Consider the following 20,863-nt stretch of genomic DNA (forward strand, 5'->3'; position numbering starts at 1 on the left):
CCGTGTAAATAACTCAAAACTTTAATATATTTGCATAATTTCTTCTAAAGAATTTTACTGTTTTTGTTTTATCAATTTATCTAACATAATAAATTCTGATATGGGTTATCATCGTGAGTGTCATGACCTTTTGTCAATGTAATTTTGCTAGAATTATATTTCCTCATGTGGTTTTTAAAAACCATTATCAATTGAGGCATATGTATGAATTAATTAACCTTTTTAATCACTTGTAATTATTTACGCAAATTTTTTTTATATCAGCAATCGAAAATATTTTATACTGTAATAAATAGATTTTGTATTAAAAAATATTATTTTTAGAAATCGCACCCCCCCCCCCCCCATAAATTTTTTTTTAGCTGAGCCCCTGAGATTGTAAAGGCTAGCGACGCCCCTGATAATAGTGTTATAGGTGGTAGGTAGTTAACTTTCACCCAATAATATATTAATCATAAATATATATATAATCATTATAAAATATATCTAATTAACGAATAAACTTATCACATTTACAAATATTTCATATGTATCAATATTTCATTCCATCATTTTATTACATATAAAAATTAATATCAAAAACCAATATTACATCTCATGATTATATATATATCAAGATATCAATATCACAACCTGTTTAAATTATCTTTATTTTCTTCATATATATTACAACACAAAATCACATGATGAAAATTCTTTTTAACAAAAATAAAAATTATATCTTCTCGAAAAATTTATTGAAAAACGTCCATAAATGTCAATTATGAATTTGACAGATACAGTAATACTAATTCATCATATATACAAATAATATAATATGCTATATTCGCACACATACCTTACATAATATCAATAATAACTATATATGTATACTTTACACCTTACCACAGTGAGTTATATGAATTATTGTGCCATAAAGAAATCATTGTATTTTATCAATTCTTTTAACAAATTTTATGGTTCGTTCTCACTTATAATTTCGCGTAAAAGCTACACTCATCTAATGTATCATTTAAATGCTTTTAAGACCTTCCTAAATACTCTTTTTTTTAAACAAAGACCTCCCGTCATAGATTCGAATCAATTATGGGACCAACCTGATTGACTCCCCCATTTCGATTGGCTATTTATAGGATTATTAGCAAAAATAATTGCCATGGGTCAAAACCCAGGGTCTTAACTTATTAAGCTTACGTATCAATTAAGATTCTGTGTTAAGGGAGAAATCAAAATTGTGTTATATTCAACTCCCCTGCTTATCAAAGTAGAAAGCAAAAGTGATATGAACATTTATTTCAAATATTAATTTTTTTTTTAAAAAAAAATAAAAAAATTGTACTTCCTCTTCTAACTCGATATTTTTATATGTTACATCTAGCAGTGTTGTTAAACGGCTCGTTTTGAGCCGATTTTTAAAAACAGCTAACTCAACATTTTAGCCAGATAAATGTTGCCTAAACCTAGGAGATGTCCAAACCTTAGTTCCTTCTACAAACAAAATCTTCAGGCTCGCGTAATAGTATTCTGGATGAAATATTGAGTTAGCCGTTTTTAAAATTCGGCTCAAAACGAGCCATTTAATAACACTAATTACATCAAACCTTGCGAATATTTTAATATCTAATTAGGGGAACTGTGGCATCTCATTCCACCGTTATACGATTTTTTTTGAGGTTTTGAGGCATCAGTTAATTATATTTCCCCATTCAACAGTTATGCCATCAATATTCCCAATCTTATTGTTTTTGTTTTGTTCATGAAAATTTCATTTTTCTTCAAAAAAAAGATAAATAATATATCCACTTATAATAGATTAAAAAATTTTAATAAAATTGTATTTACCCCTGACTTGATATTATTATGATGTTATATCCACTCACTCTGACTTAACATTTTTATGTTACGTCAAAACAACCCTGCTTTAGTATTTGTATGATGATGTTACATCAAGTATCTTGATTCCATATTTTTTACGAAATTCAACCGTTCTTTTAAAAAATATTTATATATAAATTATAAATGCTTCCTTTAAATCCCTCAACTCGCTGGGAATTAATCATGCCCTAATACGCATAGGATCTCTGACTCAAGAATATATACGGAATTATGGTGGCTTAAATCAATTCTGACTTTCTAAATGAACAATTGGAAATAAGTGTAATAATTAAGTTTTTGCTTTTTTTTGTTGTTGAAGTTTTATTGGGTTGCCTGTAAAGGGTGGGCTTGTTGTATTAGATTTATCTCATATATTTATTGTTTATACTATTATTTTTAAGATATGAAAAATCATATTTTTAATTTGCGCAAATTATATTGATGATAATTTTATCACTTAAATAGTTTTAAAAAAGATATCAATTTTTATTATGTGTAGAAAAATGAACTTAAACCTTTATCTTAGCCGTGTAATTCTTATTGATTTTTTTTAATTAGCAAATTTTTGAAATTTATTTTTGATAAATATTATACATATATAGAGAAGATGTATTTAAAAATTAATTATTGCTTGATGGATGATTTTGATATGGAACAAAAATTTAGGTACATAGAATCAAAAAGTGTTACATTTTTACTAAATATTTGATGCGTTCAAGATTTTGAAGGGAAATTGATCGGGCTTCCTGAAATGAGCGAAGAGATGATGGAATGAAGCAAAATCTCTCTGGTATGGCCTAAATTAATTTGATCACGTGCGTGAATTAACAAAATTTATCCGAATCTCAATCTATTTTTTTTTAAATTTTTTATACATTTCTGGATTAGTGTTGTTATTAGGCTCGATTTTTAAAGAAAAAAACAAACTGTTAGACTCAATATTTTAGCCAGGAAAATATTAGGAAACCCCTGAAGATTTTGTTTGTAGAACAGCGCAAAAGTTTTGGACATCTATTTAGCGGAAAATCGCGAGGCTTAGGCGTTATTTTTTTTCTGTATAAAATATTGGGGTTAGACGTTTTAAAGAGATGGGCTCGAAATGAACCGATTAACAAATACTAGTTTGGATTAATATACAGGTAGATTTTAGACCTTAACCAGATATTCTAATAAAATGAATTTACTTCAAAACCAAACATACGCCCCTCTAAACAATTGCAAAAAAAATACCGATTTCAATTGTTATTTCATTTCACAGAAATATATATAATCTAAATGGTAATACATTTTAAATTTATTTTGAAAAACATCGATTATAATAAGGATTATTTTGGTTTATAATAATAAATTAAAACAAATATATATATAATATTTTTATTATTATTTGGTCTTTCTATGAAACAAGTTGTAAAAGCAGTTTTTTTTAAAAAAATATTATTGGTTAGCTATCTAAAAACTAGATTGTTTGTTTTTTATGAAATATATAAAATTTTTTACAAATATTATAAAATATTATCTTGTAAAAAATATTTTACAAGATTGTATATATATAACATCGTTTGCTTGGCTTATCCATTGAATCTACCAATAAAGAACGGGGCGTTGGTCTTTTTACAGATAATGGCGTATAAGAATGAATGGTCTGCTTTGAAAGTTTCCGATGCTCCGAGATTGATTGGGGTATCTTTCGATGGAGTATTACCTCCATTTTCGTCGAACGTTAGCCTTGCCTCCTGGATGTAGTAATCTAGGGCCAATTTATCGGCTACGGCAGTAGCATCTATACCCGAAAAATCAGCTGTGCCTAAATGCCCAATATTATTTATTCATTTTATAGAGGGAAGGAACAAAGGGCGAGAAGGGAAATGTTAAAATCATACGAATTTTTAGTGTACTTAGTAGACACTACACTATTTGTTATAAAGTATAACCTGGCGTGAAGAGGTCACCAAGTCCGCCGGTTTTAAACTCGGAACTGAGTTCGTAATGAGAAGTGGTGTGGAACTTGGGGATAGAGATTTTAGCGTTCGTAGGTTTCAGGGAAGCGAGCAAAGTTTTCAAGGCTACCGTATTTTCTAGGTGGGTTTCTTCGAAGGCGGTTAGACCCGTCGGAGAATCGGGCAGGACTATGTAAGCCGAGTGATGGTCAGTTAGATAAGGCAGTTCCAGTATTTTTGCGGCCAAACTAGCGTCGTGACCTATTTTGAAAACTCCCGTTTTCTCCATGTATGTTTGAGGCTTGGCCGCTCCGGTCAAAGTTTTGAATTGGCCTTGGGTAACGGAATCGAATTTGTTATTCCATTTACCCTTTAAGTTTTTTTTAAATACGTTATAAAAAGTAGGCCCGGCCCGTACCCGGTCCGGCCCGAACGGGCTTCTGGCCGAGCCGGGTCGGGTTGTAGAAATTTTTTAAAATATATCTAAATTTATCAATTTTATGTTGAATTTCGGGTTCCGGTTCTGGTCGGGCAAAATATTATAAAATATATTTCGGGCCGGGTCGAGTCGGGCCGGGTCGAGTCGGGCCGGGTTGAGTCGGGCCGGGTTGAGTCGGGCCGGGCTTGCTTGAAGAATTAGGCCCTATGCAGATCAACTACGAAGAGAATGAGTTAATACAACGGAACTCAAGAAAAGAGCTTTTACAAATATATGTAGAATTTTTCTTATTGCTTCCCTCCAAATATTTTTAGTAAATATCAAAAACACAACTTATTCCTATTATGTTTGAAATGGATTATGTGGGTAATAATTTAACCAAACAAAATTTAAAATTTAAAAAAAAAAAAAAAAAAAAACTTTAAAAGTAATGGCGCTCGCTGCCAGGAATTTGGTGGTGGACTTGAGTAGGCCAGCTGGAACGAGATTAGGGATTTTGCCTTTCGTCACTTCGCTCACGAATTTGTTGATCGTAGCGGCAGACGTGGCCGTGTTAGAAAAATCTAATTTCTCTATCTTGACTTGGAAAAATTTTTCCACCTTATCGGTATAAGGCTTCAGTAGATCTATCGAGTTATCGGCGTAATATCGTTTAGCTACCACCAGATCGTACTGACCCTTGTGTTCTAGGACCATTTGGTAGAGCTTGGCTTGGGCAACGGAATGAGCATCCGTTATAGTGGTCAAACCCAGTTCAGATTCTATAACGCTGGCTGTTGAACCCTTGGCTCCCAAATGCAGACTCAGCAGAACCGAGGTCATAGAATAAGGCGAGAAGAATATGCTCTTCTGGGGACTCTCTTTCGATATTTGTCTAAAACATTTCAAAAATTTACGATACTAATTCATGCTTGAGGTTGGGGTGGATATTTTTTTTTTTGAGTATTAATTAATAAGTATATTATGTGTTAGCGGGCATTGTGTTATTTTTTTTTAAAACTTTAAAATCATTTTTTGAGCGCCATATTACCAAAAATGTATTCCATCAATTCCATAAATCTTTTGACCATTCATATAAGAAAGATATTCAAAACATGTTGTGTAATACAGATTTTTTTTTAAAATCCGATTTTTTTTTAAAATCCGATTTTTTTTTAAAATCCGATTTTTTTAAATTTAAAAAAATAAAAACGGGCTCAAATAAACAAAAAAATGATTTAAAGGTTGAAATAATAACACATTGCCCACCTAAATATATACAAATTGGATGTAGATCTTAGAGATTCCTCATTGGTCAGTTTTTTAGTCCGCCCGCCTATACCCGCCCATATTTCTGGCGGGCGCGATCGCGTTTTTTTTTAAAAATATTTTTAACGATAAAGCGATGGGCTGGGCATGCGCACGTTAAATTTTTTAATATTTTTTTTCGGGGGTGAAATGAGCAGAAACAGACTTCAATTTATATTTTTTTTTTTAAAAAAAAAGAAGTTTTATTTCGTAATATCGCAAATTATCCAGAGTTGTTAAAGGATCTAGATATAAAAAATGTGGTATCTGTATCTAGATTCCATTTAAAAAAGTAATCTTTTAACAACTCTGCAAATTATATACTGTTTAATTTTTAAAAAAAAAAAATAAATAAATTATAGAGCCAAATCCGTCATTAAAATATTTTTTTTTTAAAGCATTAGGTGTGCTGGCGGATTAAACATTATTTATAGATAAATGAGCGGTAGGGCGGATAAAAAATGGGTAAGCGGACGGGTAAAAAAATTTAAAAAAAAATAGTAGGCGGAACGGGCTTTTTGGCTAAAAAAACCCCGCTCGTCGCAGACCTCTAATTAGATATTTTTTATAAATTTAATTTTGTTCGTTACTTGTACATATCAAGCCCAATTTTCCAATTCGCCTTTACGACTTCCTCTAACGTAGGATCCTTGGGATGCACATGGTCGTCACCCGCTACGTAACTAACTGGTAAATTATTATTTTTTTTTGCAATTTTCATTTAGCTTTAACTCCTTAACGCATATTTTAGATAAGAGCTTGTATATATATATATATATATCCTTAACTAAAGTGTTATTATGCGGGCGGCTCAATTTTAGCCGAGGCCCAGCCAGAAAACAGGAAGATATTTTAGACATGATTATGGTTCCTTTTTGGGAACTCGTTTAGTAAATCATTTTTTTTTTTTAAATTCAAACATATCACATTCTATTTTGCAACCTATAAATTTTGGGTGTCCTTTTTTTTTTTTTTTACTTTTTATTAATAAAAGTTATTTTTAAATATTACATTTAGGTAAATCAAAGTTTTTGAATTTAACCTAAAATTATAAGTATAGAAAATTATAGCATTTTTCTTTTTACCCCGTAAAAGTAGTGTTGTTAATCGGCTCGATTTGAGCTGGTTATTTAAAAAAAAAGGGATTAAACTCAATATTTTATTCAGAAAAAAAGATAATATCATGTAAAGCCTAAAGATTTTGGTCGTAGATGGCACATAGGATTGAACATCTATTGGCGAAATCCGGCCACTTAGGACAATATTTTACTGGCTATAATGATGAGTTACCCGGTTTTTAAAAATCGACTCAAATCTAGCCGTTTAACAACACTATGTAAATGTTATAATTCAAAACTTTTAAAGGTGTTTATTTAATTTAAGTATTAATAAGAAAAAAAAACGTTTTGAAATAGCGACTGTATATACAAAAGTTAAAATTAATGTTGTTTAAACGGCTAACTCAATATTTTATCCAGAAAAAAAAACATTAACTCAAAGCCTGAATTTTTCCTTCTCATAGATGGCCCAGAGGTCCTGACATCTATTAGCGAGATCTTGAGCCCTAGGCAATAGAGTTAGCGGTCTGTTTTTAAAAATCGGCCCAAAACGAGCCGCCTAACAACATGAGTATTAATCAGTGTTGTTAAACGGTTCTTTTTAACCGATTTTTTAAATTCGGCTAACCCAAATATCGCATCCAGGAAAACAAATATTACGCCAGCCTGAAGATTTTTCTCATGAATAGAAACAAAGTTCCTAGACATATATTATCGAAATCTCCTGGCTTAGAGCAACATTTCTCTGGCTCTAAAATATCGAGTTGGCCGTTTTTAAAAATCGGCCCAAACCGAGCCGCCTAACAACATGAGTGTTTATCAGTGTTGTTAAACGGTTCGTTTTTTTAACCGATTTTTTAAATTCGGCTAACCCAAATATCGCATCCAGGAAAACAAATATTACGCCAGCCTGAAGATTTTTCTCATGAATAGAAACAAAGTTCCTAGACATATATTATCGAAATCTCCTGGCTTAGAGCAACATTTCTCTGGCTCTAAAATATCGAGTTGGCCGTTTTCAAAAACCGGCTTAAATTAAATTGCTACGATAAAAAGTTTTCGAAATCGCAGCTGTTTTTACAAAAGTTTAAAATGATTATTTTTGCTTCTTACCGAACATAAAGAATAGGGCTAAAGATTTGTACATCATTTTTTTTATTTAATTTTTTTTTGTAAAAATATGAAGAAAATAAAAAAATTTACGAATTTTTAAACGAATATTTATACTTTTTTTTTTGCAATTAATTATTACAAGGATATTAATTATTTTTTATTATTTTTTTTTGTATAAATAATTTTTGTAATTATTTTAATTATATTACAATCTTTTTATATTATGTTTCTTTTCTTTTTTTTAAGACTTTTTAGATTCTTCTGTTAAAAAAAAATTCCCTTTCGGGATGGATTTAAAACATATGATCGATCATATAATTTTTTTTCTTCTTTTTACTATAAATAAATATAAAAAAACTGCCCCTAAGAAAAAAAACAATAAAAAACATAAATAAAAAACGTAATTTTTTTTATAAAATAAAAAACATTTGATTTTTTAATATTTTTTTTTGTATAAATAATTTTTGTAATTATTTTAAATACGTATTACAATCTTTTTATATTATGTTTCTTTTCTTTTTTTTAAGACTTTTTAGATTCTTCTGTAAAAAAAAATCCCTTTTCAGGATGGATTTAAAACATATGATCGATCGTATGATTTTTTTTTTCTTTTTTCTATAAATAAATATAAAAAAACTGCCCCTAAGAAAAAAAACAATAAAAAACATAAATAAAAAACGTAATTTTTTTTAAAAAATAAAAAACATTTGATTTTTTAATATTTTTTTTTGTATAAATAATTTTTGTAATTATTTTAAATACGTATTACAATCTTTTTATATTATGTTTCTTTTGTTTTTTTTTAAGATTTTTTAGATTCTTCTGTAAAAAAATTCCCTTTTCAAGATATTTAAAACATATGATCGATCATATGATTTTTTTTTTCTTTATAGGCTCTTTTTTTGTCTCATTCCCTTTTATATAAGCCTATAGAGGTTTAAGTAATATTTTTCGAAATGTTGCGCCTACAAGTACGTGCGGCTTGCCCACAAACGTGTGGAGGGCTCCTCATATTTTAACTTTTATACCCAAATTTAATTGTTCCAATAAGATGGAAATGAGGAAAACCTAGCGTAGCTCTGTTGCATTTCAACACTAGAGGGCATAAGTGCTATATATCACGTAAATAAATTATAAAAAAACTGCCCCTAAGAAAAAAAAAACAATAAAAACATAAATAAAAAACGTATTTTATTTTTTTTTCTAAAAATGTGGAATTTTTCGATTCGTAAATTCCGAAGGCATTTTTTCCCGATTCTTTTTTTTTTGGAAATGCGAAATGTTATAAATCTAAAAAATGTAAAGAGAGGTGCATATTTATTCATTCATTCATTAAAATAAAAAACTCTTTTCTTAAATAGATGATCGTATCTTTTTGATTCATATCAAAAAACTACGGCCCGAAGCCCCGTTCAGGCCGGGCCCATTTTTTAAGATAAATTTGGGTTCGGGCCGGACCGGAAAAAGGTTTTTAAAAAAGATTTCGGACCTGGCTTGAAAAGTTAGGCCCGATACAGATCACTACCTCTCTCTATCATTACAATTTTTTTTTGGGGGGGGGGGGGAGGGGGGGGGGGTCGGTGAATTGAGTATCAAACTTATACTTTCATTAATAGCGTACGATACATATATATATATTAATTTTCAAACTCTTGTTCTCAGCGTTGTTTAAAAAAGGCCAATTTGTGTCGATTTAAGATTTTAGCTAAACCAATATTATTCCAAGCAATCGAGAACTTGGCAAACCGATGTCCAAGCATTCCTGCCGGCTATGAGCAAAATCTTTAGGCTTACGTAATGTTATTTTTGTCATTATCTTAATCGGGCCGTTAATCGACACGGCTCGGCCCCTAACCCGGTTCGAATTTACTCGGAACGGGCCTTTTAAAAAAAAATCATGCCAGACAAATTTAACCTGGGATTATATGTCATTATGTTTAAGTTTGTTTTTTTTTAGCTTACGCCTTTACATTTTATGTATTTTTTTTGGAAGGAGAGATTTAATAAATTTTATATATCTGTATCCGTAGTTTAAGGTTAACCTATTTAATTATATATATATATATATATCTTCAACAAAATAACGTTAAATACTAATAATATGTTTAAATATTATACCCCATTCGTTTAGCGTTAACACTCATAAAGGCTAATTTAAAAAACAAAAAAAAACGCTATTTGTTTTATAAATATTTCTTCTTTTTTTTTAATTTAAAATCTTTACATTCTTTTTTTTGTTTCAAAATAATTATTCTAAAAATATATTTGTAATTTCTCATTCAATCTGTTAGGAATTAGGATTATCATAAGATTTTATAATAATTAAAAAAAAGTTAGGATATACAATTAGATCAAGAAAACTCATTTTGTTTTTAACAAACCAATCTTGTACGAGTGCTTATACAAAATATATCGAAAAACGCGTTTAAATTATATATAAATATGTATCGAATTAGGCAAAATTGTAAATATATTTCGCGGTATGATCCGGTGACGCTGGAGTCTTGATTTCACCGAAATTATAATCAAGCATATTGTATAGTAAAGTATACATCTACATACCCTTATAAAATTTTCAAACATCCATAGATTTTTTTTTGTTATATTTGAATTTTTAAGTTTAAGCCCAAAAATTTTGATCAAAACTTGTCTAAAAATTAATAGGAACGAGAAAACATTAGAAGTTTTAATAAAAAAATGATTACTAGGTGATTTTTGAATAAATATTTAATATTTTAAGACAATAATATATATTTTAAAAAAAAAATTAAAATATATTTACACCTATTCGATTTCATTATCTGGTCTGGAAATTCATCTATTAAAAATATTTATTTATTTATTATTATAGAAATAATTTCTTTAACTTTATAAAAATATCCCAAAAATATAAAAATATTATAATTCAACGAATTTCAATATTTCATCATATTATAATATAAAATAGAAAAATGTAACAAAAAAAATAACAAAAGTTTGCCATATCATAGCTATCAAGGTGTAACGGCCTAAGGGTCTAGACTAGTTATATCCGATGGTCTAAGATAAGATAGGTTTTAGCGGATCGCTAAAGATTGATGCGCTAAATATTTCGGTCCAAGCCCTTTTGGCCAGAATTAAATGTTTGCTATATATTGGTATATGTTTATTAATTTTGTATCAAAACCCTTGTGCATCTATGGAGATTTTATATATATATTAAAACATTTTATGTAGAAGAATAAAATTTCCTTGGCCTAAATAAAAATTAAAAATAATAAATTTATGTTTTTGTACTTTTTGTATACATGAGTTTGGTTTTTTTTATAACATTATTATTAAAATAGTCATTTTCTTGGTTAATGATAGTCACTACCTTAAGGTATTATTCTGTATAAAACTATCTAACAAATCCATCTTCTACTTCGTAACATGAAATTTCTTAATCTTTATTTTAATAAATAATAAAAAATTAAATTTTAAATATAGGCATAGAAGAATTTTAAATAATTTCGTTTCAAAAATTTAGAAATTTTGTACTGATAAAAATTAATATTTTGAATGATGAATGATATGTCACAAGCAGCTGAGTTTACCAAAAAATATGTATCTTTTTGTATTTTCTTATATTTTCATGTTTTTTTGGATTTTTCAATGAAATATCATTGTTTTAGTTAGTTAAAGGAAGATGAAGATTATGAATCCCTTGAGATAAAAATCTGAACTCATATCCCTCGTTTTGATATTAATAAAATAAATTTGAAAAAAATATGTTTTCTTATATGTTATTATCATCAAAAAATATTAAAAATTTAAAACAAGTTTTTTTATGATAAATCATTTTGAATAATCATTTCAAATGAAATCAAACATTTTGATTACACATGTAAAAATTTATTTTCTTGCATTGTGCTTTTTGGCTATATATTTAGATTTACTATATTTTTTTTTCTTCCAAAGTATATTATTACAATTTTCGAGGACCATAGCAAAGAATAGTGAGGATGCAGAAGGCGATTTTTCAACTGACTCAGTATTTTATCCGGAAAAAAAATATTATGCGACCCTGAATATTTTTGCCAATTAGAATGGCACAACAAAGGTTTAGACATCTATCAGGGAAATCCTGAAATTTAGGCAATATTTTTCTGGCTAAAAACATTCAGAACCGTTTTTAAAAACGATGATTTTACATCACTAAACCAAGGAAGATGGATTTTAAAAAATAATATACATACTTAATATTTTGGCATTATTATTATTATATTAGGTCAAAATTAGTTCGGCGTATAAATTCTCTTAAATATGGTATAATAGTAATAGCTTGTTAATCAAATCAAATTTTTGAATAATGATATCAAGGAAATATCATGATACGATAATAAATGCAGATAATAAATCGTAATGTAGCATTCGCTCATTTTTAATTGCAACTCCAATTTGCTTTTTTACAAGGAATTTCATAAAAATTTTATAGCCATTTTTGAAGGGTGGGGGGGGGGGGGGAATAAAATTTATCAAGAGTGGCAAATCCCGCCTTCTCATCTTAAATCTTGAATGATATTCAGTAGATTCTTACCGGGTCGAGTTATCCAGCTATAGTTTAAATGCATTTTAATGATTGAATCATTAGACTTGATAGGTATTAGCAATTGGTACACTTATATCATTCTAATAACAATACAGATTTATTGTCCAAAAAATATAATGCTTCCCTCTTAAAAAATATTTTACGAATTTCCCCTGATTCATAATTATATGATATGTTATATTTCGCAAACTTTAGTTATAATCTTATGTCTTTTTTTTTAGTTTTCTTTACAAATATATAACATTCTTAAGAGTTATTTACATCTGTTTCATTGCATAACCTTTAAATTTAAAATATTATACACATTCACTTACTATATACTTATCTTATCAGTTATCACTTATCTTTAAATATAAAACATGTTATCTTATATTGATAGATATATAGTATATTGTGTAAAATACTTAACAAATTCCATATAACCTTCATATATAGTTATAATTAGAAATTTATATTTTAAATAATATTATTATTATCAAAGCATGATTTAGAAGAATAAAGATCATTTTTTTTACAGCTCGACATTCCCACGTCGATGTTGACTGACATGCTATAATACTTAGTTTTACCATTTTAAGAAAATAAAATGAATGAAAGGACCGTCTTTATTGACCTTCAATAATTAAAAAAAAATACATTTTAAACATATTAATTTACCATATCCGCAATGATAGTGTTGTTAAACAGCTGGTAAATTCAATTTAGCCAGAAAAATATTGCCTAAGCCTGGGATTTCGATAATATATGTCTCTAGACCTTTGTTCCTTCTATGAACAAAATTTTCGGGCTTACATAATATTTAGAGCACTAATGAAAACTAAGTGTTGAAAGAGTTATTTTTAAGGAGTAACGCGTTACTCATTTCGTTACTTTGCAGGAAAATACGCCCGAATGTTGTTACTTTAAAAATGTTAATGTTTGCTTTGTTTTTAGAAAAGTAAACGCGCTATTCGTCACTCGTTCTAAGATTCAATATTAATTCGATAAATTTGACCCTGCACAAAATCTGGGGGGTAACAAAATGAGGTTTTTAAATATTTTTAGGAGAAATATATGAATCACTCTTATGAAGTCTGGCAGGCCGTGTATACCATCAAAATATTCCTGGTAGTGTAATATTAGCCGAACTTTGAGAAACCTCCTCTAGGTACTTCCATTGACATAACTTTTATCAGAATAGTAGAGGAAATGTTTTCAGTAACCGTTCTTAGAAGTGTTTATGCATTGACCATATTCCATTCGGGAACAAAGACTAAGTCATCTATCATGCCGCAAGAGAAGCTAAGAGTCTTTCGTCTGTCGGGTATTGGCTTTCCAGTCCAAGCTCCTTAAATTTTTTTTATGTGTACATTGTCACAAATATTAAAAGCACCTCCTAATTATAATATATTAATAATTGTCATACAATTAAATTCATGTATTACCTTCAATAACTAGGTCTTTTAGATTCTCACGATTTTATAAGGCACTTGTCTTGTGATTCCTTAGGAGTTCTTTTCATTGATTCTTCTGATAAACACTTTGGGTTTCCTCATAAATTTGAAGAGGTTTTGCTAAAAGAGTTTTACGCAGCGTCGGGGTAGAAACGGATTTCATTGATGCTAGTCCATCAATATTTGATGGACCAATATTAGCTTTCCAAGTACCGGATTTTGATTTAGAAGTGCTGACTGTTAAAATTTCTCAAACATTTAAAAGATGAAATACTTTAAACTTCATCATCTTATCTTGTTCAAGTATTTAAATTCTTTTCTCATATAGAGTATAAGAGTAACCTTCAAATGACGACACAAGAACAATTTATATAGATATATTCATAATTCATTATAAATTTTACGACTTTAGAATTATGTACATAAAAAGAAAATGAATGATGAGCTTTAGGATTGAAAAATTCTAAGATGTTGGGAAGCAGGGATTTCTGGATCTCTATTCTGCATTATTATGTGAGGGATTTCAGTCACCCACAGGCACTGGTTACTAGAAACTGCACGAATTCAATATCTGGGCTTAAAAAAACACGGATCTTTTTTTCCTTTATTTTTTTTATACAAAACTTCTTAAACTATACCGGGTTTTTAGAAAATAAAATTTTAATTTTTAAATCAATTAATCAGTTAGACAGATCTCTAGGGACCCTGATAAAAGATTTTACTTTCGTAGAAAACTGCCCGTCCAATTTTTTAAGCATTGACTCTTTTCTAGACTTTTACCTTTTTATTATTATTTTTTTAGTTCCTTTAATGTTTTTCATATATTTTTTTTTCCGGAAATGTATTATTTTTACAACTTAGAATCATTTATTTGAGCGCGTTTTTTTAAAAAAATTTAAAAATCTGATTTTACCGGAAATAGGAATACCTATCTTATGAGTTGTCGACAATTTTGCTGTAAGACTTTGAGTTCATTTATAATTTATATATAAAAAATATATATGGAAAATTATAAATTATAATAAGTTTTTAATAATTCATGATAAAAATTGTTCTGAAATTCGTAGGGAAGGTATTCCAAACATGACGGCATGCATTTCCGGTAAAATCAGATTTTTAAATTTTTTAAAAAAAACGCGCCAAAAAAAATGATTTAAAGTTGAAAAAAATAAACACATCTCCGGAAAAAAACACATTGTCACAAACATATATATATTTTTTTAATATATATTCTTATTTGTTTCTTTTTTTTTTGAAAAATAATTTCTAATTCAATGACATATATGATACCTAGACTGACGATTCATTCATTAAAAGTGTACATCGATGCAAATCATCTGGAGACGCCATCTTGGTTACACTAATCTTTATTAAAATTTTAAACGAGAGCCTAAATTTATTCCTATATCTGATGCAAACTTTGTTTAAATAATTACCGGATCATCGAGATAATAAGGAAGCAAGTTATCAATTTTATAGTAGTTTTTAACATGAGAATATTTACCTATATGTGTAACCAAAATGGCGGGCCCAGCTGATTTGCTTTTAACGACGCTTAAAAAATGCATTTAATGAATGAATGAATCGTCAGTCTATGTCATTGTTTCTAGTACAATTTTTTTTTTTTAAATTTTTTTATGATGAATTTAATTATGTATAATAAACTTTTAAATTTAAAAAATAATTTAAAAAAAATTAATTAAACAGCTGATAAAAAAAAGTAAATGAATTGGAACATTTTATTTACTACTCATATTTTTAAATTTCCCTGTAAAAAAAAATATGGCAATAAAAAATTATTCAAAAAAAAAATAAAAATAATCGAATCGAATCGGGATGGATGAGCCATGAAATTATTAAAGAATAAAAAGTGCGAGGCGGGGAAGACTTGATATTATAAAATACCCAAACTGGGCCCAAAGAAAAAAAATATTTTTAAAAATAATTCAATCGAAAAAGCGTATTTATTTTAAAATCTGAGCCTGGAATAGCGCCTGTCTAAAATTCTGACGTCTGCCGATCTCTTTTTTTTGTTAAAATTATAACTAACGGAATTAGATTATTCCATCTCCACTTTTTGTTAATTTTATAAGGGGATCAATTTTAAAAATTAAGTTTCTACCGTTTTCGATAAGGAAGCGTCATTTATTATATTATAATTTAATTTATTTTATAAATATTTTGCATTTTTTTTAAAAATGTATATAGAATAGTATATTTATAAAAAAAATGTTTTATGTAAAGTAATTTCTTACAAAAAATTTCAGGAGACGATATTGTGTTTTTATTAGACTCTTAAAATATTTAATGTAAGTAAACACTAAATTAATATATGAAAAAAAAAAAAAAATTCCGATTTAAAAAATATATAGGTGGAATATAGTGTAAAATGATAAGAATAAGGAAGAAAAAATGAGTCTAGCTAAGTTCTGTGGAGAGAAAACTGCCAAATGAAACTTTAAAAAAAATCGCTTTAAGGATAGCACTAGCCAGTCTCTATCTGAGAAAGAAGACTTTTTGCGGATCCCCAGTATACTAACGGATGTGAGATCCTAAATCCTTGAAGAAGGATAATGCAAGCTTGCCTAAAGAAGTTAAGGTAGTGGATATTAATGGGATATAGATGTGATCTTCTGATATTTCCGAATATTTTGAAATTTTATGTTGTTCTTTTTGCTCATGTAGGTTTAGAGTTTGGTTGGATAAAGCTAATGGATCTATACAAGAACAGTCCCAAACCTGAAATTAGCGTTTCCGTGGTATCAGGGTGATTCCGTTAGACCCTTTTCATCGGATCTAAAATTCCTGGTGATTAAAGTATAGATAGTATTTGGGCGTTTTCAATGATGGATCAAGGAAATGTATTGGATGTGCCTGAGGATTTGTCCTTTGCACGATCTGCAATGTAAGCTGTATCTAACTTTTCTCTCTATGGGAATTCTACAGCCAGAACAGAAGTGAGGATAGGTTATTGTACAATTTAAACAGATTCCTATTGCGTTAGTTAGCTTATTGTTGGTTGGTTTTGGTTGTAGTTGAAGATTTTTCGAATGAATGACTACTAAATATTAATGCCCGGATCTATTAAGTAAAGAAGTGAAGAGAGAACGGTCTGTTGGGAGCATGCTTAATAATAGGGATTCAACTCAGCATGCTTCTAGCCTATCCCAAATCTTCTATTGGATTCGGGTCATGGGACATCATTAACGCATATCCTACATAGCAGGATGGAATCATCTAAGGAAAAGTCATTTTGTGAGGTGTAGGGCGTGATTGTGGGTTTCGAAAGTAGACTGCTCAAAATAAAGAGAGTGAGAGCAAGGGTAGGAGAGCTAAATCCTAAACCACCACTTTTGGATAATGAAGTTTGAGCCCACGCTGTCTCGTTTAATTCTAGATTAAAAATATTTTCGGTTAGATCTTTTATTTTTTTTTCAAAAATAGGCTTTGAGCCCAGAGCATAAAGATTGTGTGGAATGTTAAAGAAGTTATTAAGGAGGGAAAATAATTTATTCGAGGGTAGCATGTCAAGGAGGTCACCAAGCTTTCGAAGGATATCAACAGTAGAGTGGTGGAAGGCACTGATTGCAGTGAATCAGCTGGGGATGGATGTGCTAGCTCCTCCATGGAGGTAATTTTGAAATTGTGGGGATTTTGATCGGAGTAGTTTACTTGCACAAATTCGGATTATATGGGGTTGCTAATGAGATCAACAACGCATTTCATTTCCTAGATAATGTGTACTGGATTATTGACTTCCAATTGAGGTCCACTAATGATTTCGTCTTCTATATACCAGACGTGGAGTGAAAGTGAGCATTCTGATGAATTATTTTATTGATTACAAGACTAAATAAAAAGCATCCTAGTAGATCACCTTATTGGATGCCCTCTGGGAGTATTTTTTGCTAATCGAACTGCAAAATTAATGGAAATTGGGAACAAGAATAAAGAAATTTGGTAAGAATGAGTTACGAGAGAGGGTGTTGTACGCATTAACAAAATCAATTTTGAAATGATGTGTTTCATTTGTGGGATTGCTCTCCAAATAAAGAAGAGTAAAAAACAACGGCCTCACATCCGCCAACAATGTCTACCCTAAATTGAAATAGGGTGAGAAGGTAGGAGGCTTCATATTTTATGATGGATGTAATCATATTAGCGACAGGGCGGCGGAAAGTTGAACCAATGGCTATTGGTTTGATATCAATGTTATGCTTCTGTAAAACTATAAGTATGGCATCAAAAAGAATGGGGGAGACATGGCTGGGAGCATCACCCTATAAGATTCGGTTGCACAAGATTGTGATTTTAAGAAGGATGGAAGTTGGTGAGCTGGCCAATGGATAAGTTAAGCCCTGGAGGAATATGGGTATGATTCCATGTAGGCCATAAGCGGAGTCTTGGTGGAAAGATAGGATTGCTTTCCTTACTTCATCTGTTTTATTTATACTAAGCATAACATTTATAAATGAATAAAGATTAGATTTTCCTATAATTAACATTTATATGGGCCAATATACATTTTATAAACTTTCACTGTTACCATTATTTTGGAGAAATATAAGCTGAATGATTTTATTTTTGGTAAAACATGAAAATTAAAAAAACCTAGAATTTGATAAAATTGTATTTTTACAATTTTTTTTATTTCAAAGGCGCACACATAAAATTTGTAAAATGAAAATTAAAAAGATGATAATTTTGGAATGAGTCTTCGTTTCTCATAATGTCATTTAATAAAATACAAATAATATTTTTTTGCGACGATTAAAATAAAGGTAAGATATACAATAAAAGCTAACGATATTTATTCTACATAACTCATTTCGAGAAAAATTATAGTAGATGAATAATTTAATTTTCTTGTCTTATTAATTTATTCTTTTTTAAATACAAAAAATATATATATTTTTCCAATATATTCTAAATTTAGATTAATTTTTTAAAATTAGACTTTTTTTTATAGCCATCACGCATACCCTCTAATGTTTCCGCTCGAAGTCCGGTGGACAGACACATTAATGGAACTTAGCAGACCGGACATGTTCTATGTTTGGATCCATTTTTATGAGAATAATTTGAAGGTAACAAACCGGATATACACCTTATCTCCAAATTATTTTAACTAGCAACTCACAGAAACCAAAACCCCGATAGTAAATAAAAGAATTTTAAAAAAATCCAGATTATCATGGACATAGCTAAAAAAAATTATAAGTATAAATCCACCATTTTTTAGTGTGGTCAAATAGTTGGTTTACACGACCACAACCCTGATTTTTAGAAAAAATGAACCAGAACTAACCCAAATTGATCCAAGCACCGACCCAGGCACCGGGCACCGACCCGAGAACCAACCCAAAACCAACTTATTAATAAAAAATTGATAATTATTTTATTGTGAATATTTTGCTCAATCATATTTTTTATGCATAGAGGACTAGTATTTCAATATTAGCCTAGAAAATAATTATCTATAAGATTATTTATTTTTTAAAAAAAATTGTCCTCTTCTTAAACTGATAAATATTTGATAATTTTTACTTCACACTAGAAAATCGATTGGCAAACTTGAGTTTTGATCGATAAACCACATTTAAAAACTAGAGGACGAATAGTTCAATTTAATATTAACTAAATATTTAGCATCGAATTATAAATAATTATCTTCTAGGACTGGGCTGATTTTAGGAATTTATAGGATATTTATATATTATATATCATCAAGAAAATGAGGGTAATATGTGTTTATTTAATTAATAATTTTTGGGTTATAAGTCTAAAGTTGTAAAATTGGCTAAAGCCAGCGTCTACATGAGCGGGAGGGGTAGGAACAGTTTGCATCCTATTTTTTTGAGGGGGTAGGATAATTTTTTTTGGGGGTTTTCTATTAAATTTTGAGATAAAATAGGACAAAATTTATTGCTGTAAAAATTAATTTTTATTATAGTATTATTATAATACAATTCATCGACCAAATCTATATATTGCAAACAATCATACACATTGTTTTCCAAACAAACTATCCTTTTAAATGTAATTTAAAAGGTTTAGATATTTCAGCAAGCTCATAATGGCATAATAATTAATTCATTGTAAATAATGGAGGTTTTAATTGAATTTATTATCTAAAAAATAAATTCTTTATATTCACAAAATATCGATAGTTGGTAGTAGAGATAGATTAATTTAAGTTATCCTTTATAAATTCTTTGAAAAGAGTATCAATAAATAAATAGGTGAAAATAATGATAGGTGGCGGGAATTTTTTAGGGGGGTAGGGAAAGGTTTTTGAAGGGGGTTTGCATCCAGTGAAAATCCTGTCATGTAGACGCTGGCTAAAGCTCAAGCCGATCAGGTGAGTTGGCATTAGTAAGCTCAGGAGTTGGCTCTACTTAGTTGGCTCAATAGTTGGCTTGAGTTTATTATTGAACCGAAATGTACTTATTTATTATTTAACCCTAATTCGCTAATGGATATTATAAATTGCACAATATATATCCAAAGGTTGCCTTCCATCATAATATTTTTGCAATATTGGCTATCCAAATAATTTCAAGAATCTGTATTATATACACTCTAACGAGTAGTTCTAGCTGATCCTTGGTCCCAAGTATCGATGGAAAGATCATTCAGTGCACTATACTACGATTAAGTAACCCCATTACCAACTAGATTGGACAAATACAATTTAGACGATATTTTAATCATCAAACTTAATAAAAATTTGTAAAACAACGTTATCTTTCAAGTTTTGATATTCATTATTTATATAAGATTTTGAATTGAATCGGTTATTAATATTTGTGAATAATTATGTATTAACTTAGAATAAATAAAATAATTTTAATGAAATTGTTAAAAAGTTAATAATTTTTTAATGACAATATCAAAAAATGTGGGACAGCCATTTTTCGAACTCCTTAATCTAACAATATTTTTTTTAATCCAATTGCACTCGGATTTCGACAATAATTTTATTTTTTGCTTAAAATTAATAATATAGAAAACTAAAGAATGTCAATAATGATAAAATTTCAGAATAATATTGTACTTTTTAACACTCTAAAGAAATTTTTTTGGATTGGATCTATAAAAAAAAATTTCTCCGATTATTGCGTAAAATGTAGAAATTTTTAAAAAGAATT

General features: G+C 29.0%; 1 protein-coding gene across 1 annotated transcript; it reads right to left on the minus strand.

Moving 5' to 3' along the window:
* Nucleotides 1-3,238: 3,238 nt before the first annotated feature.
* LOC135926229 (serpin B6-like) lies at nt 3,239-7,860 on the minus strand. The gene is made up of 5 exons (XM_065462023.1): nt 7,710-7,860; nt 6,129-6,225; nt 4,672-5,125; nt 3,807-4,182; nt 3,239-3,679 (listed from the first exon to the last, which is right to left on the minus strand). The coding sequence occupies exons 1-5, from the start codon at nt 7,744-7,746 to the stop codon at nt 3,444-3,446; spliced, it is 1,200 nt and encodes a 399-aa protein (XP_065318095.1). The 5' UTR covers nt 7,747-7,860; the 3' UTR covers nt 3,239-3,443.
* Nucleotides 7,861-20,863: the final 13,003 nt, after the last annotated feature.

The sequence above is a fragment of the Gordionus sp. m RMFG-2023 genome, chromosome 3 (genome assembly GCF_954871325.1).
Source record: "Gordionus sp. m RMFG-2023 chromosome 3, tfGorSpeb1-WG-v2, whole genome shotgun sequence".
In the NCBI taxonomy this organism is placed as follows: domain Eukaryota; kingdom Metazoa; phylum Nematomorpha; class Gordioida; order Chordodea; family Parachordodidae; genus Gordionus; species Gordionus sp. m RMFG-2023.

What these genes read in the sequence shown, in the direction of transcription:
- LOC135926229 (XM_065462023.1), bottom strand. Translation starts at nt 7,746, where the DNA reads ATGATGTACAAATCTTTAGCCCTATTCTTTATGTTCG. An exon ending in ATTGGGCTTGATATGTACAA is followed by an intron (nt 5,126 to 6,128) that starts GTAACGAACAAA and finishes GAAATGTTTTAG; the next exon opens with ACAAATATCGAAAGAGAGTC. An exon ending in CGAGCGCCATTACTTTTAAA is followed by an intron (nt 4,183 to 4,671) that starts GTTTTTTTTTTT and finishes AAAAACTTAAAG; the next exon opens with GGTAAATGGAATAACAAATT.